The sequence below is a fragment of the Pygocentrus nattereri genome, chromosome 10 (assembly GCF_015220715.1).
Source record: "Pygocentrus nattereri isolate fPygNat1 chromosome 10, fPygNat1.pri, whole genome shotgun sequence".
Taxonomy (NCBI): Eukaryota; Metazoa; Chordata; class Actinopteri; order Characiformes; family Serrasalmidae; genus Pygocentrus; species Pygocentrus nattereri.
Window position 1 is genome coordinate 24,229,841 of NC_051220.1, and position 26,602 is coordinate 24,256,442.

Consider the following 26,602-nt stretch of genomic DNA (forward strand, 5'->3'; position numbering starts at 1 on the left):
TGAGTCATAAGGTGTAAAGAAATTTTCAACAAAATGTTATTAATTTTTTATCTTCGAAACATAGGCGTTATAAAAAATATATTGTAAGTATTGTAGCTAGTTTAAAAAATAAGATATAAAATACGCTTTTCCCCGTTTTTCTCTGTCAGTAATCTTGTTATCTCCATTGCTGCACGAACCGCCTGCTCAAACGTTGGTTAAACGGTTCGCCTCTAGGTGGCAGGCTAACCGCTAAAATTCAAGTGCATGAAGCAGAGAGCGCCCGCAGTGGCTATCATGCGGAGCAGCGCACCCTGAGGCAAAAAATCAGACTAAATGTGCAAAGGGAAAAAAATCCTGGGAAAATAAACACGTGAATAAATAAATAAATACATGAATAAATAAATGATGACGGAGCTCTTTAGTAGAGAATACTGTGGAAAAACCAAGTCGCTCATCCAACCAAAACGTGAACGTGTTTATTTATTACACAGAAAATATGAAAACAAGTAAGAAAACAAGCCCAGTGCTATTTGCCTCACATAAAATTGGTATTTATTTATTTGTTTGTTTGTTTGTTTATTCTTTCATTCATTCATTTAGACTGATTCCACTCAACATACAGAAAGATAAGCACGTGGGCCAGGTAGGTCATTCCTAGACCTGTAATTTGCAGTGTGTGTCGGTTCTGATCACCACCAGGTGGCACAATAACTACAGTGTTCAACTAATCAGGTGAGAATTGCACTGTAATGACGCAACTGGCAGGCTAGTAGAAAGTACTGCGACATCTAGCGGAAAGAAATAGAAAGACATATGCCCGATAATCCGTGCACCATCATCTAAAGACGTGTGAATGTTGTGCTCTTATCATAACGATGAAACATGCATTTGGAAATAAAGATTCTGCTTTACGTTTCAAGGAAGAAATTTGAACACAAATGAAATTTCCATTTTATTTTATTCAGAAATGCATAGGCTCTGTAAATCCTGTAGAATATTGCGACATATAAATTACGATGTCACCTAAATTATAGCAGAACTACGTTACTCGTCCTGAAGTTTTGGCCACAGTGCTTCAGGAAGCTCAGCGTAGCGGTTTAAGGCCAGCCAGTCAGAAATAGACTCTGGTAACCCCCCTGGGGGGTATTTTACTCAGCAGACTAATACCGAGACGTGTGGTGAGGGCTTCGTTTAGCAGGTGCGTATGGTGAGCAGTTATAACTATGAGTCAATACATCCTACGTTTTCAAGATGTTATGGTGTCGTGGTAACAACGACTGTGCGAGGGCTCGACTTGATTAGAGCCCCTCCGGTGGGTCTCCGTTCGCAGGATTTACGGAGGATTCGCTTATAAAACAACGCGTGTTCCACGTGTTTGGGATCTGTGTATCTGCCCTCTCCGTCTCTTGAAAATGTAGAATAAATATACATATTAATTATGTGCCTATTTGAAAATGCTGTGCGCTTACTGTCTTTGAACAAATCTAGTGGAGTACCTCAACAAGGCAGCGATGATGGGACCGACCTCTAAAGTCTGCATCAATTGGGAATATACAGTTAGTTGTTAGATCAATTAATAATTTAAAACTGGACGACAAAGCAAGTTCAGTCCATATCCACCTCCCCCTGGGTAATCCCTCTTTTTTATAAAGGTCATTTACAGTGGGATCGACATGCCCTCTCCACCTTTTTAAGTGTCCTCCTCACTTGTTAAAATGGGGACAGTTTGTTCCCACTTTTTAAAAAATCTGTCTAAAACGGTGTAGAACAGCAAAGTGCATGATTCTTTCTTCATTAAACTGATGCCTTTTTCCTAATGACCAGACTGATATGGAAGCCCGTCAATTTAGGGTTATTAACATTATTATCTTAAACTCAAGTCAGTTTATCGTGGCTATTAACGTTGAAGTCGGTTGATTCCTTGTCGGCATAGCTAGGTAGTCAAGACAGCTAATACTAGCTAGCAAGATGCCTTAGCATATTTGCATATGGTGAACGTTTTTACTGACAGTTATAACCTTTTCTTCTTTAGGCGTCTGAGGCAGTTAGCTAGCGACCAAACCTCCAATTAGAGGTGAGTCAGCTGGTTGTGTTTCCTGGCTTTGGAAAAACTCATTTATGAGTAGTAGTTGTTAGCTAACATATCTTATTTAGCTAGCTTAACTAGTTAGCTTCTGATCAGATCAGCTGCTCAGTGATTTCTAGTCTCTAGCGTTTTACTAGTTATGTAGGTTAACTTAGTTTAAGGCGACTCTCAACTATTGTGAAAAATGAACTGCAGTAGCTACGTAAAGTAAAAAAGGTGTCGTGGTAACATAAAAGTCACTTAGCATAAGAGATATCTGGCTAAAAGTATGTTTTTACTAGGTTGTACTAAAAACGTGAGAGTCAATTTGAGCCTATATGGCAGTTAAGTTAATCTATATATTTTTGTTAATGGCATTTTTGTAAGAAAATCATGATAGGATATGGCATATTCATTCCAAAATAAAAGTAATAACCTCACCAAGGTGAGTATTCTCTTTTATTTGTTATATTGATATTGATGCAGTTAAGCAGCTCATATATTGATATTGCACAAAATCCATGGATGAAATGCCCCCCCCCCCCCACCTTCTTTTGCATTAAAAATTTGGCACTCGCCTGTTTAGTGGTAAGACCAAACATGCTGTGGCTGGAGATGAACGTGCTATTTTGTTGAAAGAATTTAGCCAGCTGGCATAGAACAAAAAAAAAAGCCACTTGATTAATTTCGTTAGACACTGTTAACATCCATCCATCCATTTTATAAGCCGCTTCTCCGTCAGGGTTGCGGGGGGGTGCTGGAGCCTATCCCAGCAGTCTTCGGGCGGAAGGCAGGATACACCCTGGACAGGTCGCCAGTCCATCGCAGGGCAGACAGACAGACACAGATAGTCACTCACACCTAGGGGCGATTTAGCACGTCCAATTGGCCTGATTGCATGTCTTTGGACTGTGGGAGGAAACCAGAGAACCCGGAGGAAACCCACGCAGACACGGGGAGAACATGCAAACTCCACACAGAGAGGACCCTGGTTGCCCGGCCGGGGAATCGAACCCAGGCCCTCGTTGCTGTGAGGCGACAGCGCTACCCACCACGCCACCATGCCGCCCCCACTGTTGACATTCTGAGTGATAACTTTGGAGAATCATTCTATTCTGAAAATTGCTGTGACTACTTTGTAAGTCCATCTATACAACTATAGATGGACTATGGGGGGGGTGGGGGTGGGGGGGGCATGTATAAATATGATTATGTTAAGCAAACTGCCTTAAAAAGTAAAGGAAAACGTTTTAGCCGCTGTGCCAGAGATCAAGAGATCGCCACGTCCTTGAACAATGTTTTACGCACTTTATGTCCAAAAGTTTGTAAACATGCAGCTTTTTTATCCAACATTTGTCCCCCACAGAGGCCTCTATTCTTCTAGAAAGGTTTTACCTTAGGTGTTGAAACATTTCTGTGAGTATTTGATTGCATTCACCACAAGAGCTTTAATAAAGTCAAGTAGCAATGTTGGATGATTAGTTCTGGATCACAAACACCAACTCATTCCAGAAGTGTTGCCTGGCGCTTCCTCACTCCAGAAAACGCAGTTCCACTGCTTCACAACCATCATTATCATCATCATCATCATCATCATCATCATTACTTTGATTTATGTAGCACCTTTCCCATGCTCAAGGACGCTTTACAATCAGAAAGTAACAAAATACATAATTAGCCATGTATAAAACAGCACAAAACATGAACACACACATGCACATGCACACACACGCACACATGTCTACAGTGTTGGGGAACTTTATGCCCCTCTGCTCGGCATTGGACATAGTCACCTTAGGCTCATGAGCAACTGCTCCAGAGCATTCGTTACTGTTGGCACTGCTTTTCTATGGTGATTATAATGTTGTATGTGTGTAATTGATTGGCTGAAGTAGCTGAATTCACTAATTAGATTGCGCTGCCGCCGGACTTAGGACTTTGGGCCAAATGGGAGCGTGGAGAGGAGCCTGTAGAGTACTCCCAGAATGCCGTGCACCTCTCTACAGCCATTATCTTGTTAAAATGTGTTAGATGTTCTTTTAAGGTTGAGATGTGTGAACGTTTTGGTTGTGGTAAATCGAGTCCTTTTCAGCTATTTAGCATGCTGGAAGTGTTGTGCCTTTTTTTGGTGATCTGTCCCTCATTTCCCCCATTGAGATAATTCCCTCTCTCCAGCCTCTGGGTCTTCCTCAGCAAGTTTTGGACATAGCTTCACTGTAAAGACAAGTCACAAAGTACATCTGTATGTCTGTTTTTACCCATGACCCTATCCTAAAGATTTAAATTAATTTTCATTTCTGCTACCATCTCATTTATTTTCTGTACTATTGCTGTTTTGCATCTATTTAGACACATTACAAGGCTTATTGCAGATAAAGCACATATTATTTAACTAGATTAAAGCACATAACGACTCTTTCAATCTCATTTGAATTATGTTTCTTGCAATACAGTAAGCAGTACAAGGCTGCTGTAGGCACAGTTTCAGTCAGTGAAGAGTTAATGGTGAAAACACTAATCTAGCATTGATCCAGTGCCTTGAACTGCGAGGTTTCACGGTTGGAAAAATAAATTTAATGCTCCAGTATTCAGTTTGAAACGATCTAGGCTTTTGACGACAAACTCTGAGACGGCCGAATTTAGAAATGTACTTTTTACGAGGGACTATTTTTTCTCCTGTCTGTAGTAATGGAGTAAAATGAGACTCCCGTTGCGAGTGAACTCTGTCTAGCGGATGGACAAAGTCCTGCCCGCTGCGGTCTGCTGGTCCTGCGTGCTTCAGCGAGGGCGGATGAATACAGCATGTGTGACTGAAAGAGTGTGTGGTGACTATGTTTGTGTGTGTGTGTGTGTACTGAGAAATTGTGTGACGCGGTGTGTGTGTGTGTGTGTGTGTGTGTGTGTGTGTGTGTGTTTCAGTGAGTGAGTGAGTGAGTAAGTAAGAGAGAGACTGAGTGAAAGAGAGGGAGCCATAATGACTGTTACTACTCTCAGTGTAAATCAGAGCGATTTCCCCACGTTCGCGTGAGGACTCGAGCAGGGAATTTAACAGCCCCCCTCAGCGTTTCCTACACACAAGAAGTATTCTACGTGGTTATCTGATTAGTCTGACTTTTTTATTTAATATGTTTTAATGTTTTTAAACATGATTATACGGTAGTCTGTGCTTCTCTGGAAGTTTCTTTCCCACCGCTATCTCTCGTCGCACTTTTTGCGGGGCCGAATGGCGGTGGAAGCGCGGCCGGAGCTCGTGGGAAGGCGCTTCGTGTGCGCGAGCGGCTCGGAGTCGCTGGAGCTCGGCGGCATCTCGCGCTGGAGCTGGAGAGCTGGGGTCATCCGCGCCGTGAGCACGCGCGAGACGGACAGCCCGGGGCTAGCGGTAAGACCGTGAGAGGACGAGGAGGGGACTAGTTCTGTTTTGGCAGAAAGTTCACACGGCGTGGGTGGTTATTTGTGTGTTTACGGCGGATGATTCTGACGAACTTATAGTGTTGCGGTTTGTGAGGCAGAATAACAGAGTCGAGTCTCTCTTTCCCTCTCTCTTTCTCTCTCCCCATAAAAGTTGGAAGTGGCAAGCCCTAATTGTGGTGTGTGTGAAGTCAACATTCAAGCGACTATTACCGATGGCTGGGCGTGTTACTATGATTGTAAAGAGACTGTATGCGTGCCCGAGTGTGTGCTTGTGTGTGTAGGTGGCCATGGCTCAGCGGGACTACTCTGTACTAATCAGCTGTTTTGAAGCAGTTGACTGCACTGCTGCCGTAGCGCGTAATGACTCTCTCTGTACGCTTAAGCTGCGAGTTTAGATCCACTGCCAGTGAAACCATGAGTCTGTTTACAGACTAGTCTGTTTTATAAACTCATTAACAGAGCTAGATCTTCATGAGGCGTAATCGCTCTTAGTTACTGAGATATAGGCGACTGTGAGGAAGGAGCAACGCTAAATTCGTGTGTGATTGTGTGTATATATACTCTAACACATGCGTACTCTGTACTCTAATATGGTAAACGTGTTTGCAGGTTTGAAGCTTTAAAGCTGGTGTGCTCTAGTCTAATATTCCCTCTCCACCTGCTGAAGGAATCAGAGCTCCTAGTGCACTCCGACGAGTGACTGGTTGAAATGAGAGGCTGGAAAGTGTCATTTGAAAGACATTTTAATGTCATTCCTCTAATAAACGAGACACGTGTGCACATATGTGGAGGGGTGTGAAAAGATCTATCCGAATGGAGATCATTTTAATCATCTCACTGAACACATCACACTTTCTTGTCTTACTCTCTTCTTTTTGCTGATTTACCCTGAATGTGCTGCTATAAGAGGATCATGATGTGTTTCTGTGTCACTGTTCTGTTCTGTGGTGCTTCTACGTGTTGTATTTTGTGTTATTTTACAGCATGTCAGTATTTCTGTACTATGTATCAGATTAATTTATTGTAGTGTTTGAAGAAAACAAGATGCTGTTTGTTTGTTCCTGATATGGTATACCATGTGTTTATAAAGGTCCAATATTTGGTTCTTCATGTGTGTGTACAAGTTTAAACCTCTCTAGTGTATTTTCCTCTAATGTTAGTAAATGTTGAAACGGTCATGGGAAACACGCTCAGGCGAGCTATGTAAATACATGACACTTTCCATTCAGTCTCAGATCTGTTTGTCAGGGTGTGTATGGTTAAAGGAATGCGCTCAAGTATGTTAGTGAAACTCTACTCATGTGAATTTGAGCATGGAAGTGTGTATTCATAGGTGTCTGTATGTGTGTGTAAGGTATGATTATGCTTGCACTTGTTTGTCTTTGGGGACTGGGGTCTCTCACCATTGGCTAGTTGCCGTCCCCGTGGCAACAACGGCTTAGCCGTGCAACTGACAGCTTTCCCTGGGTTACAACCACCTGCCGTGCTGAAGAGCATGCTGAGAACACACACACACACACACACACACACACAGAGACAGGCATGTACATACACTTCATAATGCTCATCATCTCCTTCCTGTCCTGTTGTTTCAGTTTGCCATTCACTCTTGTCATCTGTGTCTTTATAGCACCTTCAGCCATCATCTTCAGTTCACATCACACTCACAGCTTGTATGTATGTGGGGGCTCACCTGCTGACTGCAATGCTTACCTACCCAGCTTTACGAGTATACACCAACAGATTCATTTTTTGGGACAATGAGAAAACATTCTTAATTTAAAATAGCAAACAGACTTATAATCTGGAATTGGTTTGTTTGATCCCTGTTCTGATTTTAAATTCTGAACATTTTATATAGTTTTTTCCTAATATATGCACATGATTTACAGATGTATTTTTCCTCCTGTTCCAGTATCCTTTCCTTCAGGGTCAAGACTCACAGGACCTAGGCTTTCCCTCCTCTCTCCTATTTCTGTTTCTATGTAATTACTGAATAATAAGCCAAGGATGTAATAAGCCTGGGATTTTAAAAGGGTTAATACGTTTTCTGTCTGTCTGTCTGTCTCTCTCTCTGTCTGTCTATTTGGTGTGAAATACTTGCTCGATGTAAAGGGCAGCTTAGTGCTGTATACCTGTTTGTACTGGTATACTACATGGAATGAAAGAGTTATACATGTTAACATTCTGTTTCATAAAATAGCAGTGTCCCTGTAGCCAGTCAGTTTGGTTTTAGTTTAAATTCTATTTGTGCAACTTACCCTTGGTAACCCTGGAGTGACAAATACAAGTGCTCTGGAAGCATGGATTCAGTAAGTTTGTTATTATAAAACTAAATATCATCTCATACAATACAACCTACATGTTTTTGGAAAATGTCATGATACGGAATTTTATCAGTACCGCCCAGTTACAAGGGTTTTTAAGACAATAATGACAAGTAATATTATGTGACATATTCCTTTTTGACAGACTGAATACAGGTACGTAGTTCAAATGGTATTTGTCTTTATTGATTATGTTTGTGTTAAAGTGGAGAGGCTGTTGAATGTTTCCACAGTAAAGGTTTATGGTTATAGGTTTCAGTAGTAGGTGTGTTTGTGTGTTTGTGTTTGTATGTGTGTGTAATATATGGCTCTTGTCCGCCTCCCGGGATGAGACATAAGTGATGGCACACTGGGGCCATATCATCTGTTATCATATGTCTTGATGCAACCGTACATTCATGTGTTGCCCAACATACAGAGCGGCATGATTCGGTGTGTGTGTGTGTGTGTGTGTGTGTGTGTGTGTGTGTGTGTGTGTGTGTTTTGTCGTCTTGCTCTGATAGTCTTCTGATTTTGTTCTGCACAGCATTAAGTAAAGCCAGATGTCTTTGTTTGGACTCGAGTCCACCTCATCTTTCTCTTCTCTCTCTCTCTCCCTCTCTCCTCCCACTTCTGTCCTTTTCACTCTCTCTCACCATTTCTGTCCTTCTCTTTCTCTGTCTCTATCTCTGTCTCTCTCTCCTTCTCTGTCTCCCTTACCCCCTTTCTGCCTTTTACACTGTCTCTCCCTCTCTTTCCCCCTCTCTCACTCTCACTGTCTTTCTTATTCTGTCTTTATCTTTTTTGTTTTTTCTCTCTCGCTCTCCTTTTCTGTCCCATTCTCCCTCTCTTTCTTTCTCTCTGCGGCTATGTGTTTGTACTCTGCTCTATTTAAGCACTCCTCATTACCCCTCCCATCTGTGAGTGTGTGTCTGTGTAGTCCAGCTCTCAGCATGTGTAACTGTCTGCACACACACACAGATATATGATTCTGCAGTGTCAGAGGCATGGGTTGTATTTCATCAGTTCACGTGGAGAGAACAGGGAAAAAGGAGCTTCAGTACTCTCATATATATATATATATATATATATATATATATATATATATATATATATATATATATATACATATATGTGTGTGTGTGTGTGTGTGTGTGGATACACTTCATCTTTCCTATATCTCTTTTCTTCTTCCCCTTTCTCTCCTTCTCTCTCTATGAACTGATCTCTCTCTATTCTCTTTCTCTGTACTGAAGTATGTGTTTGTAAGCGTATCTGTATGACTGTGTATCTCTGTGGCAATCTTTATGTGTATCCTCTGTTAGTGTTTGTGTTTAATGCGGTGTGTGTAAAAGTGTGTAATAACAGGACTGTAATGCATGTGTGTGTGCATGCGCGGATCCATATATGGCTTTATTTTCATTTGACCCTTGACCTTTGGCAGATGGTTTGAAGCTCTGCCAGGGAAGCGTTTGTGATTCTGCAGACCAGACAGATTGTGTGTGTGTGTGTGTGTGTGTGTGTGTGTGTGTGTGTGTGTGTGTGTGTGTGTGAACACTGTAGCTTATCTCCAGAAAGACATGAAGAGTCCAGCTCAGGGATGTGTGATAATAGATTTGAGCTGTGTTGAGAGAACACACAGAAAGTACACACTCTCCCATTTTCTCTTTCTCTGTCTCTCTCTCTCTCTCTCTCTCTCTCTCTCTCTCTCTCTCTCTCTCTTTCTCTCTCCCCCCTCTCTCCCTCTCTCACCCTCTCTCCTCTCTCTCTCTCTCTCTCTCGATTAGCCTTTCAGTCTTTCAGTCCTTTTCCCTAATAAGATGCAGCTAACAAAAGTATGTCTGTCTGAAAGGGAGAGTATTTGTGTGTGTGGTGTGTAGGTGAATATGACGGGGGTTCTCTGTGAATCAGGATTTGTGATTATTTTATTCACCTGAGGTAGCATTGCAAGGAGCATCGCTCACTGAATGTGTGTGTGTGTGTGTGTGTGTGTGTGAGAGAGAGAGAGAGAGAGTGAGTGAGTGATGAGTGAACTGTAGTGAGGTTTATTTAAGCTGGAGCACTGGCATGCGTGGCAGATTCAGAGTTATGAGGAGAACGGATGCAGTGGCCTAGATTTACATCCTTATGGGATGTCCAGCTAACACTGTGTATGTATATCCTATGAAAGTCTCACCTTTACCTGTCATCCACACACAAAGTACTAAAGTTACTAAAGCTAACATCCAAATACACCTAATATAATGCAAATGTGTTTAATTATGTTAATTGTTAATTTAATATGTGTGTGTGTGTGTGCAGATGTCATTGACACCCCTTTCATTTTTTTTAATTTTAGGTCAGAACAGCCATTATGTACAAGTCATTTTATAGCATCAGGAAAAAAGCAGAAATGCTTTTTATATGTTGTATATAAAAATTTTGTTATGGTTTTCTTCAATAAAGTTAGTAGTTATCATATACAGCACTGATAATTCTTGTATGTGTAAAGCTCACTCCTAGCAACATATATTATGAAAAAAGGAAATTGTTGGAAGTAGTTTATTTACATTTACGGCATTTGGCAGACGCTCTTATCCAGACCGACTTACAGTTTGATCATTTTACACAGAAAATTATATAGAAGCCTTAACAGATGAATAAGTATTCTCATCAGAAGACTCACTTTAAGTTTTTCAAATAAGTTAAGTTTTTCATGCTTCTTGTACACATCTTCAAAGTTCAGTCTTAGAAGTTGGGAGAATTTTCTGCACGTTTAGTGAGGTTGAGGTCTGGATTCTGGAGTGGCCAGTCCACTGTTTTGAGAACACCAGCAGCTTCTTTGTGTGTTAAGTATGTCTTGATCTTCTCAACAGTGTGCTTGGGGTAGCTATCTACATGTAGAATGACTTTCTTACCAATCAGATGTTTTCCAGCAGGCAGTGCATATATTTGTACTCACAAGCCTTCGTGATGTCTCCAGTCAAAAACAAATCACCTACTCCAGATGTCATACATCCCTGAACTTGCACTGATTCTCCACCATGCTTGATTTAAGATTGATGACATGGTTCATGGTCTTCTTTTGCTTTATCAGTGTACAGTACGCACTGCCTTCTTTTACATCCGGAAGTCTCAGATTTAGACAGTCCATAATATCTTACTTGACATCTCAGATGGCCATTTCAGTGTTCTTGTATAAATGTTATTTTTCTTTATCTGCTTTTCTTAGTATCAGTTTCTTGACAGTCACACGTCCTTTCAGACCCATAGTGCTGACTTGTCACAGGGGAACGATGGACAGAAGCTGTGGATTTTTTCAGGTCTAAAGCAAAACTGGAGCTTGATTTTCTTCTCTCTTTTAAATATGAAAGCTTTAAGTACAGATTATCTTATATATAGTATCCTCAGGAGTATCTCCAATGGCCAATTTGGATGTGAATGATAAAGAAATTTGCAGGGCAGCCTGTTATTTGGAGCAGGTGCGTTTGGGTAGTTGCTTGTGTGAGTGTTAGTGTCTCTTTGAAGGGTAACATAATGTCAGTGGCACCTTTGGGAACACCTTTTGTTGTGAGGACACAGCTGTAACATATTAATTTAAGACTGGAAAGAGGGACATGTTGTAGTGACAGTTGGGTGCAGGAGATTAGATTTGATATCATACTTAGTAGTGGAGACTTCTCTGTATTTCTCTGTTTCCTGCTTTTTTTTGACACTGGAAAAAACATGTACTTAATGGCCATTTTGACTGGAGAGCGGTGTCTTTCGCATAGTACTGTGTACATATAGGTATGATTCGAAAGCTCAGACTCTGAAAATGCATAAATTATTAACAGCACAATTTTTTTAACGCTGTTTACACATTTTCAAAGTTTGACCCTTTGAACCATCAGTAGTTTCAGCTTGAAGCACAGCTACTTGCATGCTGCAGCTGTGAATCTGCCACTGTGTAGGCATCTTGCTCAAATACAGCTTTTACATGGCAGCTTGCATTGATGGCTTTCTTGATAAAAGTTATTTCCATCTGCTACTAATATGTCTGTTGGCAGTATCAATAATGTTAGCACAGAAGGATGGTGGTAAACTCTGTTGCTCCTGGGAGAACTATGGATGAATGAACAAGTCAAAAACTAACAAAAGCATTTGTCAAGTGGAATGTTCCAGTAGCCTGAGAGGCTACAGTCATTCACCCGATTTTCATGTTCACCTTGTGTTCACATGTTTTATGTTCAAGTTTAATTATTGAAGGTAATAAACATATTCTGATGAAGCTTAATTTGTATACTCATATAGCCATTATACACAGACGGTATACAAGTGCACTGAATAAGTATGCACATATATTGCATTAAATTAATTATTAAACAGATCAATAAATATTTGAATATAACAATACATATTACCTTCGCTCGGTTGCATGCTGTGCAGTGAAGTGTTCGTAGTGTAATACACTACTGTACCTCTCCATACTACACTCTTTATTACAGTTCTGTAATGAGTCTCACTGTTCTGTCTCTACTAAACCAACCTTAGAGAAAGAGCAGAGCAAAATACACACACTCTCTCTTGCTCACTCTTTCTCTCTCTGTGTCTCTTTCTCTCTCTCTCAGCTTCTCTCCTGCTCAGTGAATTATTGATCAGAGAGGCGCCTCTTTGGATCACAGTTTGTGTGTGTGTGTGTGTGTGTGTGTGTGTGTGTGTGTGTGCGCACCTGCATGTTTGGACTCAGAGTTAAGGACATAAGACAGTATGTACAAACATACACAGACACACACACATACATAACTGAGTCACATGACAGTCTCATGCTACTCATGTTGGCAGGGTGCTTTTTCCCCAGACACATACTCTTTTTCTCTTCTCTTTCTTTCTGTCTCTCACGTACACACACACAAAATCACAAGACAGCTTCTCACACACAGTTGTTCGTAGTTGTGTACTTATTATGTTGCTGTAAGAATTACTTCAATAATTGCTGCAATCAGGTAGATTCTCTGTGTTTCACCTCTGTGTGTGTGTGTGTGTGTGTGTGTGTGTGTGTGTGTGTGTGTGTGTGTGTGTGTGTACATGTGGATTAGGTAAGAGAGAGGTAAGAGAATGTGTGTGTGTATGTGTGTGTATAAATGCTGATGCTATAAGCACTCTGCCTCAGTGTTGGCTGTGGTCCAAGCTGAAATCTGATGCCTCTGAATGTTTCCCTCCCACAAGCCTGGAGGAAGTGTTTACAGAGAGAGAGAGACAGAGAGAGAGAGTGTGTGTAATGTTTCTCTCCTGCAGGCAAGAGTTTACTGAGTGAGAAAGGAGGCAGTCTGTCAATATGAGATACCGCGGGAGTGTGTGTGTGTGTGTCTGTACAGTGTTGATGTTGGCTTAGAGGTGAGCACGTTTGTGAGTCTGTTTGTATTTGTATATATGTGCGTGTGTAAAATGCTTCTATGACCTGTTACAGCTTATCTGTGGTTCAGAGCCAAATCACTACACACACTCACACACACACACACACACACACACATACACGGAGGAGAAAGGACATGTGTGTTGGACAGAAGGGAGCAGGGAAATGTTTCTTGTTATCTTGCAAGCTCTTGTAAATATGGTAACTAGGGATGCGCCAATGTGAGATTTGTGAGCCGATATCATGTGTGTACCTGTTGATGCAGATTCATTAACATGTAAAATCTTGAAACTGGTATTATATCTACCTTTAGTTCTATAGGGTTTAATTAATAAATAACTTGCATTTTAGCACAGAATCATAGAAGCCCAATAAGTAGCAAGCTTACTCTTCCAGAGTGAAATAAATACATCATCAAACATCAGAGAAATCCAATCATCTATCTGATGCTGACAATTTTCGATTCCAATATCATGATGCATTTCTAATTGTAACACTTACACAGAGGGACTAAACCATAATGCACATCATTCTTCTAACACACATGCTGGAGAAAACATTCAGCCTGAACAATGACTACATAATACAGAGCTCGCACTTTAAATTCACAGCACAGATGAAGGTCTTTGTGTGTGAGTGTGTGTGTGTGTGTGTGTGTGTGTGTGTGTGTGTGTGTGTGTGTGTGTGTGTGTGTGTGTGCGTGTGATATTTCAAATGGCAGTCAGACTGGTTCTCATGACTAATGATCTCTTCTAAATGAATAATTGCTGTTTTCCTTTTACACGCCCTACACTCACACTTGCACACATACAAACACACACACATACAGATGCGTATACACACACCTCAGAGATAATGTCAAGAGAGCACGTAAATCACCTCTGTGTCTGACACGCATCCTTACACCAGAGAGAGAAAGAGTGTGTGTGTGCGCGTGTGTGTGTGCGTGTAAGGGAGACCGATAGAGAGAGGAGATGAAGGGGAAAGGTGAGGATAAGAAAGAGTAGAAAAGAGTGAGTATGTGTTTGTGTCTGTGTGTCTTGAAGGTTGTTGGGGGAATAGACAGACGATGGAGAGAAACAGAGGGAGGAAGGAGAAAAGAAGGTTATAGGAAGAGAATGAAAAAGCTGGATAGATAGAGTGAGAGACTGAGATGCAGCTGATCGTAGCATAGCAACTCAAAAGCCTTTCTCTCTCTCATTCTCTCTCTCTCTCTCTCTCTGAGATAATCTTGACCAGTCACAGCATCCCTGTAATAAATTATATTCTATTTTCTCTTTTGCCTCTGTTGAGTGCGAGATAAATCAGCCGCCTGAGACGCAGACACACACAAATACACACATGCGCAAACACCTATCAGTGTGTTTAATAATGTGTGAAGTTTGCTGTTCCAGAGGAAGCCGGATGATGTGAGGCCTGTGAACGGCCAGCCTCTGTGCAATGGCAGTCCCCATCAGTGCAGTCAGTTTCATTAGTGTCCAAATTAGTTTCACATGCTTGGTTTGGACTAATTGATAAAATAAAAGAACCACAGAGATCTGAGACATGTGTCATTTCTTTAACAATTAGCACTGTAACATTTGTCACATCTGTCTCTTAGACATTTTTGGTGTTTTTATTTACAGAAAGTGAAGACCTGTGCCTTTTCTGATTTTATGCCTTTATAAACGGTATAAATATTTGACCATATAACAGTTTGTTTAAAGTTCGTTACTTTAGGAAATTATTTGAAACATCTTGAAGTCTCAGATTTCGCCATGATTCAGTTCAACACAGTTGTTTAGGTGCATAGTAGGTTTAAAAATAAATGAAATGCAGCCTTCTGTCATATCAGAACCCTAAATACCAATTTTACAATATAAATTAACACACAAAACATTATGCAGCCCAAATTTAGAATAATGTTTAAAATGCACTGTATACACACTCTTTAGATTGATGTACTATGATGTATTTGTACACCCATAGCACTGGTACTTACTGATGCAAATATCATGAGCTTTGAATATTCATAAACATGTCTTTTTTGTTAAAACCTTTCCATCCCTGTATTGCAGAGTGAGGTGGATTCTGATGACTTTCAGATATTAATCTCTAAAGTGATTAGCCAGTTTTGCCAATGCTGTGACAATACTTTATTAGTAACATTGACATCTATTGAATATATGATTAGTGAATATGAGGTTCACTCAGCCAGCTGAAAATTAGTGCTGCATTTGTGGTTTGAAATGCAGCATGCATGTGGAAAGTGTCATAAGCTGAGGTTGGGCAACATGTGCTGTACAGTTGAGTGATTTAAGTGCACCACATAGAGACTTTTTTTTTCACTCAGACCCATATATGTATTCTGATTAGGGACATAAAAATATTTTTATTCAATCAGACAGTAATGACTTAATGATTTTATACTGGTTAAATTGATTATTATTGATTAATAATATTTAGTGAAACATGCATGTAAAGCATGTAATCTAAGTTGCTCCTCCAGTCCCATTTGTGCTTTCAGTTTATTTAAAAAAATGATCAAACAGTTTAATTTTGCATAGTAAACTAATCAGATTGTCTGATTAATGCATTACCAGTGCAGAACAGATTTTTTAAACATTACATACATTTTTTTAAATTTCTCATACACTTATGTAACCATGTCAATAGCCAGTGTTATTCACTTTCTATGTAGTGTTCAGCTGGGTTTGTCTGTGTGTGCACGTGTATGTATCTCAAAGTGTGAGCCGTGAACAGTAGGGAGTGGTAGGATGTATTCTGCTACAGAGGCATTTTGCTCTGTGTGTGAGGATATGGTGTGTGTTCAGTCTGTTTGTAATAACCCCACTATATTATGCTTTTATTAATTACATTAATCAAGTGAATTAGGACTTTGTGTGAGCTGTGAGAATATGCATATGTGTGAATATGTTTGATGTCTCTTAGTTGTCAACCATTTATTAACCCTGCTGATAAAGCCAATATTAAGGATTTTTTTCAGTTATTGAACTAGTTTCCTTTTGACAAAGCGCTTTCTGTTATGTATGTGCATATCTTATGAAACTACAAAAAAAAAACACTTCTGTAGTCTGGCCCAATGTCCTACCCACAGTGTTATTGGATTGCTTGAAATGTGGATGACCCAACAAGTAGAACCATCAAGTAGAACCAGTGCTTATGTAGTCTGTCTCTGTGTCCTGACCGCAGTGCTATTGGATTGTTAGAAATGTGGACCACGTGTTGATTAAATGCAATCAAACATGCTTTTTGGTTTTGTGAGAGACACACTAAGCGCTTGCATTCAGTTCCACAGTGAAAGGAAAGATAAGAACATGTTAAGGTTGAATAATAGCAAAAATGACAATTACGGCTGAATATTTTTTTGCAAAAATTTCTAATTGTGATTTTTCTGACCAATATTGCAACTACAATTTAAATTGTGATCACCTTTTAGGTTCGATGGTCCTGTTGTTTTTTTTTTCCCCAAGAAGGCCAGAATATTCACTTTTTCTGGCATTAGGCTTGACCCGATAACATAGTGTGCCAGAAATCTAGCAGGTTGTGGTTGTGATTTCACAACAAATGGAGGTATGGTTGTCTCTGAGTGGTCTAACTCAGTATGCGGACCTGTACTACTTCTTTAGTAGTTTGAACGCATTCAGAGTTGAAAACTACTAAACGTGTGTAAATATGCTGTTGTTACTCTTTACAATGTAGTGACGTTTTTTACTGCACGATTGTTCAGAAGCCTACTGTAGTATTTTTGCCGGGGTTACATTTACAGTTCTATATAGCTGGTTAGCGTAAGCTTTATACAATTTGTACCATTGATCAAGGCTTTCTCACTTTACGCTTTAAAAATTAATTAATAAGCAATTATAAGACATTAATAAAAAAAGCCATTTGATAAATATAAATATGTAATGAAATGACAGGTTTAATGAAGACTGATAAAGAAGACAAAATAAAATCAGTAAACATCAAAGTCTTTAAGGTTTAACATTATAAATTAATGTGTTGTTCCTTTTCTAACCCTCAGTTAGTCAAACAACAGGTCTTAATTTGATTGTTAAGATCAAATTAATAAAGTAAAAAAGTAAAATATGTTTGCTTTATAAGGGTAGTCTTATTTTAAAGTGGTACCAAAAATTGCGTAAATGTATTTTGTATTGTATATGTATATGTATTGTATATTTTTTTTAACTAAAGTGTCAAACTTTTTGACACCCTTTTTTGACCTCCTTTATTCTTACAAATATGACTGACTGTGAAATGTCATTGAGAGCTATTTAAATGATTTATTTTTGTCTGTTTAAAAATATTTGTTATTATTTTGTGACATACACTGAAGCTCAAAGCACTTTATTTTTATTGTGCTTTTATATTCATTTAATATACAGTGTCAGTAATAGTTGCATTGTTGCACACTACAAACATAACATTTATGGTAAATTAATATTGGCCCAAATATTGGTTCTTTGTGTCTGTGTCTCTGATCATTTTGTAATTGTTATCAGTATCAGGCCTGAAAAAAACATATTGGTAAACTCCTAATGCATGATGTATGATGTGTGTGAATGTGTGTATTTGTACAGCTCCACCTCCCTGCTCCCTTGGTCTGTGTGTGTGTGTGTGTGTGTGTGTGTGTGTGTGTGTGTGTGTGTGTTAATGATACTGTCTCATGCCTTTGACTTCTCACCCTCCTCTCCTTTCTTTCTGTATGTGTGTTAGGTATGTGTGGAGTGGGATGGTGAGGCAGCAGCAGAGCGTCACTGGAGGAGGCTGAAGGAGGAGTGGGAGGTGTTTCTGCTGGAGCATGAGCTGGTATGGGCCAGGAGGAGAAACATCACCTCACAGGAGAACAGCTCACTGCAGCCTGCACTGGTGAGTGCGCACACACACACACACACACACACACACACACACACACACACATGTGACATCAAACTTTAACCCATTATACTGTAGGATTTTCCCTTCTTTTCATCTGATGATTCTTAAGGCTTATTTAGTAACCACTATAAATGACTACCATGAGGCTAGTGTGCAAGTTAAGAAACTTGGGAGTTAGCAATTTGACCTATATGTAGACCTTTTAAATTTAAATGATTAATACCTAATACATAAGCACAGACACATACATACCAAAACCTCTAACTTCCACTACTGCAGCTGCAAGAGACAGTGTTTGAAGCATAGTTATTGATTTTTCTTTTCTTCTGCAATTGTATGTGTGTGTGTGTGTGTGTGAAAGAGAGAAAGAGTGGGTGTAGTTAGAAATATTTGGAGCAAGTGGACATCATGAGTGTACTTTTTTCAACACTCAGGTTTTTGGACTTGATTTGGCTTGATTTGAGCATGTGTGGAGCAGTTTTTGATTTGGGAGCCAGAAAGTTGACAGTGACTGACGATTCTCCTAATCAGAGACATTAGCAAGCAGCTATGAAATTGTCTTTAATGTGTTTTTGATATGTAGTTAGAAGAACACAGGTTTATTCCCTGACTTCTTACTGTACTCCAGCTATGGATTTGTTAAACTCCATCAGCACCATCTGATTTAATTTTATGAAGGATTGATTAGCTGAACTAGGTATTGGATTGTAACTATAAATCCAGGGCTTCCTCAAGAAGAGAGAAAGATGTTTGTAAATGATTAAGATAACACTCTCGCATAAAATCAAAGTTAGCTGTTTGTTTGTTTTTATCTTTTAATCCGACCAAACACATACTGCCCCAATAAATCGTTTTACGTACCATTTGGATATACATTTTTTCAACATGATGATATAATACGTATCTATTACGAATACATATACAAATTGTATATACATGTTCATTTTAAATTTGTTCGAGGATTGGATCTTTCTTTTTTCCTCCAATTTCTGATTCAGCATTTTGTGCTATCATCAGCCTGATACTAATTAGAGATGCACCGATACCATTAGAGATGTCCCTACCAATACTAATACTCAATCCTTGGCTCTGTCTACCACAAATAACCTATAAATCCTGTTATTTATTCAATTACATTTTTAAAATATTTTAATTTGGTAAAATTTATCTTTTACGTCACAACCAAAATATACTCAACTTGACTGAATGGCCTTTGATTATTGTATTTTGTAATGAAACTGACCCAGCCAGACACTCACAGTAAAAGTGAAAAATGAGGCTTTATTACAAAGGGGTTTGGCAAAACTTGGTGTCGTTAAACAGGCAAAGGTAAAATCCAGAAAAGCCAAAAAACAACGAAAGATACAAAACCAGGTAACCAGATCCAAAGGGCAAAAGACAAAAAGCAAAGTCAAAGAGTCCAAGGCAAGATCAAAAAAGACAAAGAGCAATCAGACAAAATGCCCAGTAGTTCTCACAAGTAGAAACAATACCTCGCATGAAAACATAGGTTAATGAGGTTAGTATTTGGGTGAACGCAAGCTATGATTGGAGCGCTATAGAGTGTCATCAGTCATTTGACCTTCCAGATAGATTCTGGGAGATGGTGTTAATTGGTGCTTCAGAGGGATGTGTGACACATTGTATTCAGTGCTTAAGAAAACCTATGTTTGTTTATGTACTATATATAATTAGGATTTGTTATTATATCGGTAAATAGTAAGTATAACAGCAAGTACAATATAGCGTAGTGCAAGTAGTAGTCATAAGAATTACTACATAAATATGTAATATTTTTATTATGCAAACCTGTGGCTTGTGTATTTATGCATCCAGCAGCTTCTCTGGCTTCAATCTGAATTTCTCAAGCCATTTGTCTCACACGTACATCCTGTCCTCTCGGTTTTACATCTCTGAATGTCAGACTCTGCTGGAGTAAATATTGCAGCCATACACACTGTCAGTAACAGCTTTTTTCCGGCTTGGTTGAAGCAGGCTCAAGACCCTGCCTCTGCATGATACCGCTGACTGACGGAGGTGCACCACACATGGGGCTAGTCGACCGATATGCTAAAGGCTAAATGAAGGCTAAAGGCTTTTATTACACCAAGAGTCTGGCGGTTCCTTATCTATTGTCTCTCTCTAAGGTTCGCAAGTGAACTAGCATTAAATTAGTCTGTAAATGACTACACAGTAGCAGGTGAGTGATTAATGAAAGAAGCCAGGCTCAAACATTCAGGTAAAGGGATCCCACAAGATACTGGCATTACAGATTTTGCTGTGAGTGTTTTTACAGCTGCTTGTCGCGCTCCGTCTACTATGCTGATGTGTTTTATAAAGCTCTGTCTGCCAGTGCGCATGCATGTATCAGTGTGTGTGTGCGCATCAGAAATTGCTTTGTGGTATTAAGCAATGTGGAATTAAGGTCATAGGTATTGGTATCCTCACCACCGATACCGGTACTGCCTGTAAGTGCCAGTATTTGCATTGATACTGATACGATATCGGTACAACACTAATACTCATACCATCGATACCGGTATGCATGCATATATATATATATATATATATATATATATATATATATATATATATGTTGCATATACATGACACTGTATTATATAAAGGCGAACCTGTGAATGTGTATTGCTGTATATGTCCTTGTTTGTGTTCATATGTGTACTGGAGTACGTGCTGCTAGTTGTCAAGGCGTAAAATGTATCCTGCTTCTACTGTAAGAGTGAATCACTGACTTTTTCACATACACACTGCACCCCCCCCACCCCAACTCCTTGGCCATAGAGATAGAAAAAACAGATTCAGCTGAGCAGCTTTTCCAGCTCGTGCTCCAAGCCCTGGCTGTCTGAAGGGATTCTACTGGATCTTTGTCCTGCCGCAGTGCTCTTGTTCTGGATTTTGGGGCTCACTTATGTAACCTTGTGTGTTACCGTGGCTACTGGCTAGCTGTGTGTTACTATGGGTTACCATGCGTAACAGGGAGTAACCATGGGTTACGGCCATTTACATGGGTAAATGGGGTAACCGTGGCAACTAGGCTCTGTTTGGCCAACGGACTGCAGAGATAAAAGAGTGTGTCTTGCTTTTGTGTGTATGTGTGCGTATTTTAAATTCTACTCAGTGTTTTGTCAGTGTGTGGTTATGGATTATTTGATGAAAACAAGTGTATGTTTGCGTATTCAGAGCAGTGGGGTGTGTGTGGGTGGTGGTCACTTTCAGTGCTGTTTCTGTTGCAGATGGGGAAAAAGACAGTGGGGAGAGAGAGGCAGAGAGAGCATGAGAGAGTAATAGAAGGTTAAAGAGAAAGAAATAGTAGAGTGGTACAAAAGAAAAAGGTTGAAGTGACAGACAGAGATGGGGGAGAGAAAGGCAGAGACAGAAGATGATCAAGTCAAATAGAATGGAAAGGTAGAAAGGGAAGCAGAGACAAACAGTAATAGAGAGGGGGAAAGAGAGAAAGCAGGAGTTGAGAGGATGATAGGAAAAGGGGAAGAGAGAGAATGAGAGTGGTAGAGAGGGAGGGAGAGCAAGAGAGAGTAGTAGAAAGGGAAACAGAGAGGTGGGGGGGGGGGAGTGGTAGAGAAGGAGAGAGAAACGGAGGGGGGGGGGGGTTCTGTAACACATTTTACAGCCTCTACTGATCCCTCTGTTCTCATTTATCTGCCACTGCCAACACACACACAGATACACACAAACTCAAACACTCCTCTCTCTGCCTCTCTCTCACACTTCTTTTTATACTCTCACTCTGTCTTTTTCTTTTTTTTTCATTCCTCTCTTTCTCTTTCATGTCTCACTCAATGCCACACACACTCCTCAAACTCCCCCTCTGTGACACACACACACACACACACGCACACACACACACACACACACTCTCTCACTGTGCCAGACTAATGTTTAGTGGCAGCGATCAAATAAAAAGCATGCTAGTGACTTTCTGAGCTGTGGAATATCACTGAGTCAGCAGCAGTGTTCTATCATAGTGACCTACACTTACAAACACACACACACACACACACACACACACACGCACGCACACACACACACACACACATGCAGCCTGTTGGTTTGTTGGTTTTCTCTCTCTGTCCCTTTTTTCCTCTTTGAATCAGCCAGACCTTTCTACTGTGGCTTGGTGGTCTTGGTAGCTGTGTGTGTGTGTGTGTGTGTGTGTGTGTGTGTGTGTGTGTGTGTGTGTGCATCTGTAAGGGAGAGAAGACAGGCACTCACTCTGGGGATGAAAGCCACTCGATATGTGTGACTGTCTGACAGACAATTAGCACAGTGTCACACGTGTGTGGGTAGAAGTAGTGCCTGGGGTGTGAACGTCTGTGGGTTACTGTTTTCAATTAGCTTCATTCATTTGAACAGTTTCGTCTTGCTATTGTGCCCATACCAGTAAAGCTACAATGATTTGAGTGTGTGGGTGTGTGTGTATGAGAGAGAGAAAGATTTGCATATCAGCAGCAGCACAGGTCTGGATGCTATTAACTGTATGTCAGAAACTCTGTGTGTCTGCATATTTATGGGTGTCCTTCTGTGATTGTTTGTCTGAGCGTGCCAGTTAGGGATAAGGTAACCATAAATATTTTTTTTTGGTTTATACCATGATTTGGTATAATGCTATGATGTATGGTTTGGAGACTGTGGCTCTATCTAAAAGACAGGAGGCTGAGCTGGAGGTGGCGGAGATGAAGATGCTGAGATTTTCGTTGGGAGTGACAAGGATGGACAAGATTAGAAATGAGCAGATCAGAGGGACAGTGAAGGTGGAGCAGTTTGGAGATAAAGCCAGAGAGGTCAGGTTGAGATGGTTTGGACATGTGTTGAGGAGGAATAGTGGATATATTGGGCAAAGAATGTTGGCGATGGAGCTGCCAGGTAGAAGGAGAAGAGGTAGACCTCAGAGAAGGTTTATGGATGTAGTGAAGGTGGACATGGAGATGGTTGGTGTGAAAGTAGAGGAGGCAATGGATAGGGCAAGATGGAGGCAGATGATCCGCTGTGGCGACCCCTAAAGGGAGCAACCGAAAGAAGAAGAGAGGTTTATACCATGATTTCAGTATGCTTTATAATAAAGCAAAAACTCATTCATAAGCAAAAATGTGTAAATTGTAAATAGTGTTAATGAGATATATAAATAGGACATCAACTTACTATCTGTATTTATTGCATCAAATAAATGCCTTGATTCAGCTAAACAGCCAAAGGATGTGGATGATTCCAAATAATTCAAGATTTTTTAGGTTGTTGACAGCTCACAAGAAAATTTTCATAATGCCAGTTAATACCATACAGTGGTCTCTTGATTCAAAACGCATGCTAAGCATCAGTGATCCATTCAGGCTTATTTCTTAGCAGCAAATAAACACAACAAAAACTGTGCTTTGTACTGTAAACAGCAAATATCATCACCAGATTAACAACCACAGCACTAAATTGTTTTTCTTCTAGTTCTATTGACTGACACAGAAGGGTGATGTGTCTACAGATGAGTGGACATGCCATTGCAACCAAGAGCAACCACACTAGCTACAGGCCCACAAGCCGCAAGCTAATGTGGTAGCCGCAAGCTAACACGTTATGCCCAAGCTAATCTGCTTCAAGGTAAAGAGAAGGTGATTTTAACATCTCATGCAATATATTTTATATTAAAATGACCATACAATTTGATTCAGATTGTTGAATGTATTGTTTAATGCCTGTGTATATAAAAACTCAAGTGTCACCTTGAACCCTACAAAACAGTACTTTCCATTGTTACGAGGGTTGGACATTTCAAATTTAATACTCAAATTTTTAAACTGTTATTCAAAAAAAAGCTTTGAAAATGTTGTTTTCGGAAGAAAACCTTGTTTCTCCAAAATGATAACTTTACCTACATTACTTGTAATGTAAGTCTGTGTAACCAACATAAATTAGAAAGATATTTTAAGCAGTTTATTTTGGTCCATTCATCTTGAAATTTGCATCCAATGTACAGGGCTAGAGGCATTTTCAAATTATGTCAAAAACTGAAAACTTCCGATAACCAGAAAAAATATATTTTTATGATAGTATACATAATGCTTCTGCACTCTTGATGCATCGGGCAGATGTTACACAATGTTCAAAAATTCAGAACCATTGTTCTAATGAAGGTGCAAACCACCAGCATTCAGCTTTGATATGCACAGTCAGTGTCTTATAGTGCTGCTCACTGCTGCTGAGATCAGCATCTCTGTATTACTGCATTAAATTAAAAACCAGACCACAGAATGCCAGTAAGTGATATGTATCTTCAAATTTACACTGAAAAAGACAATCAAAAGTTTGTGAGGAATATGTTAGCTGATACGAAAGTGCGAAATGTTTATGTGAGACATAAAATGTGCTTGGGTTTGATGTTTAATGGTGCTTTTTTATTACTCTTCATGACTCTTCCTATGTGGTGTATCCACATCTTAATAACTTTAGTTTTTTTTTTTCTGGTATCTGGTATCTCTTTGGTTCCGTTTACTGAGTAAAGTTCAATCAGAACAAGCGCTGTCAGGTTTGTAGGACATTGTTTTAGTACAGTGTATTCAGGATGCCTGTTTCATTAAAGCTAAACTCTGTAAGTTTTGGACGTCTGTCTGGTGGAGATATGTAACATTTTCTAACACTGGTTGTGCTTCAGACCCCTTCCTCGTTTGGATAAATCTGATGGGAATGCATTGAAGAAGAGTTAAGAGAACTTTCGCGGACTGTCATCCAATATGGTGATTCCATGATATACATAGAAAATATCTTGATATTGAGTTTTATCAGTACCAAGCACAGATTAACAAACAATATATTGTGCAGCCCTTGTGAGCCTTTGTACACACGTGCACGTGTTTAGTGTTTTAGTCAAGTATGTATGAGGGCCACAGGGCCTGCAGCTATGACTTCATTGACTTGTTTAATTTTGTCGGTACATTCCAGAGGCATCTCATCATTAAAACCCCACACATTCATCAGGAGAGACAGAGTAACAAGGAGAAGAGGCACTCTCTTTTCATTAATCCTTTCATCATTCTCACCTCTTCTCCTCTGCTTTACTGTAGTACTTCAGAGGACTTATTGTAGGGTGAACTCAACTACAGGGTGGGTGTGTGTGCGTGTTTGTACGCAGCTATAGATGTGTGTCGAGTTACCTTGGACTCTGCTCCCAAAGTCATATTTATGTACCAGCTGCAGAGCTTACATTACTCTTTGACCCTCCAGAATAACAGGTCAACTGTGTGTGTGTGTGTGTGTGTGAGATAGGAAATCTATTTCCTCTGGGAGTGTAGTATTTCTCTGTATCTCTCTCTCTCTCTCTCTCTCTCTCTCTCTCTCTCTCTCCATTCTTTCATTGCCCTCTCTCTCTCTCTCTCTCTCTCTCTCTCTTCTTTCTTGTCTCTTTGTCCCTCTCTCCCACTCTCTCTCTTCCTCTGCCTCTCTTTTTCCCTCTGTCTCTTTTTCTCCCCTACACTGTCTTTCTGTCTCTCTTTCTGGTCATAGTAACTCTGCACTGAATGTTGTTAAAAAGCTTCAAAAGTGAAAGACATTTGCTCTCAGACACACATACACTCACAAACATGATGTGATGAATGGCACTATTTGCTCTCGAGAAAGGAAATGCCTCAGTCTCTTTATCTGCCTTGCAGTTGTTTGTGTTTGTGTGAGTGTGTGTGTATGCGCAAGTGTGAGTGGGTTGTCATGTGTGTGGTGTTTGTTTGTACTCAGCTGCTAATGCACACATGTGAGAGTGAGGCCTCAGCAGGACTCTATATTTAGCTGTTTGTGTGCTTGCTTATGTGTGTGGGTGTCCGCACCAGAGTATGTATGCGTGTGTGTGTGTGTGTGTCTGTAAAGGAGAGAGACCCCTGCCCCCTAGCCTACTCTTGGCACTCTGCCTGTAACGGCCTAACCACATGTCGACATCTACCACCAGACACACTCTCTCTCTACCTCTCTCTGTCTCTCTCTCTCTTTCTCTCTCTCTCTCTCTCTGTCTGTCCCTCACACTCACTTCTCTTTCTCAAACACACACACACAGCAATTTATCCAGGGCTGCCCTGTTTATATATATGTCTGTACGTTGCTTTGTGTTATCCACACTCTCTCTCTCTCTCTCTCTCTCTCTCTCTCTCTCTCTGTCTTTTACTCACTCTCTCCCTCCCTCTCTCCCAAACACATTTCAGGTTGTTCAATTTTACAAACTGTGCTAATAGTAGTTCTTGCAGTCAGTGAAGTCACCATAAACAGAGATGGAAGAACAGAGTTAGAGAGAGAGAGAGAGAGAGAGAGAGAGAGAGAGTCTCTGCATGTGTGTGTGGGTGTGCACTCATGTTGTTCGATTGCTCTGTGCAGTGTGTAATGAACTCCAGTCAGCACAGATGATGTCATAATAACACTACAGAGACATGACCTTATGCATCAGATTTAAACACCCTTAATCCACTCTGCATCTCTTTCTCACTCTCTCTCAAATAACTCACACATGCACGCACACACACACACACACACCAATAAGACAGAAAATAACAAATATAAACAAGGCTACTTCAAGAGCGAGCT

At 40.1% G+C, this 26,602-nt stretch overlaps 1 protein-coding gene across 2 annotated transcripts in view; it reads left to right on the forward strand.

Moving 5' to 3' along the window:
- Window positions 1-5,006: 5,006 nt before the first annotated feature.
- Window positions 5,007-26,602, forward strand: part of jmjd1ca (jumonji domain containing 1Ca) — a 71,014-nt gene continuing 49,418 nt past the window's right edge. For both annotated transcript variants that reach the window (XM_017694544.2, XM_017694546.2), the window contains exons 1-2: window positions 5,007-5,426; window positions 17,855-18,007. In XM_017694544.2, coding sequence (XP_017550033.1) covers window positions 5,271-5,426; window positions 17,855-18,007 — 309 coding nt within the window. In that variant the 5' untranslated portion in view covers window positions 5,007-5,270. The remainder of the gene's footprint in view (window positions 5,427-17,854; window positions 18,008-26,602) is intronic.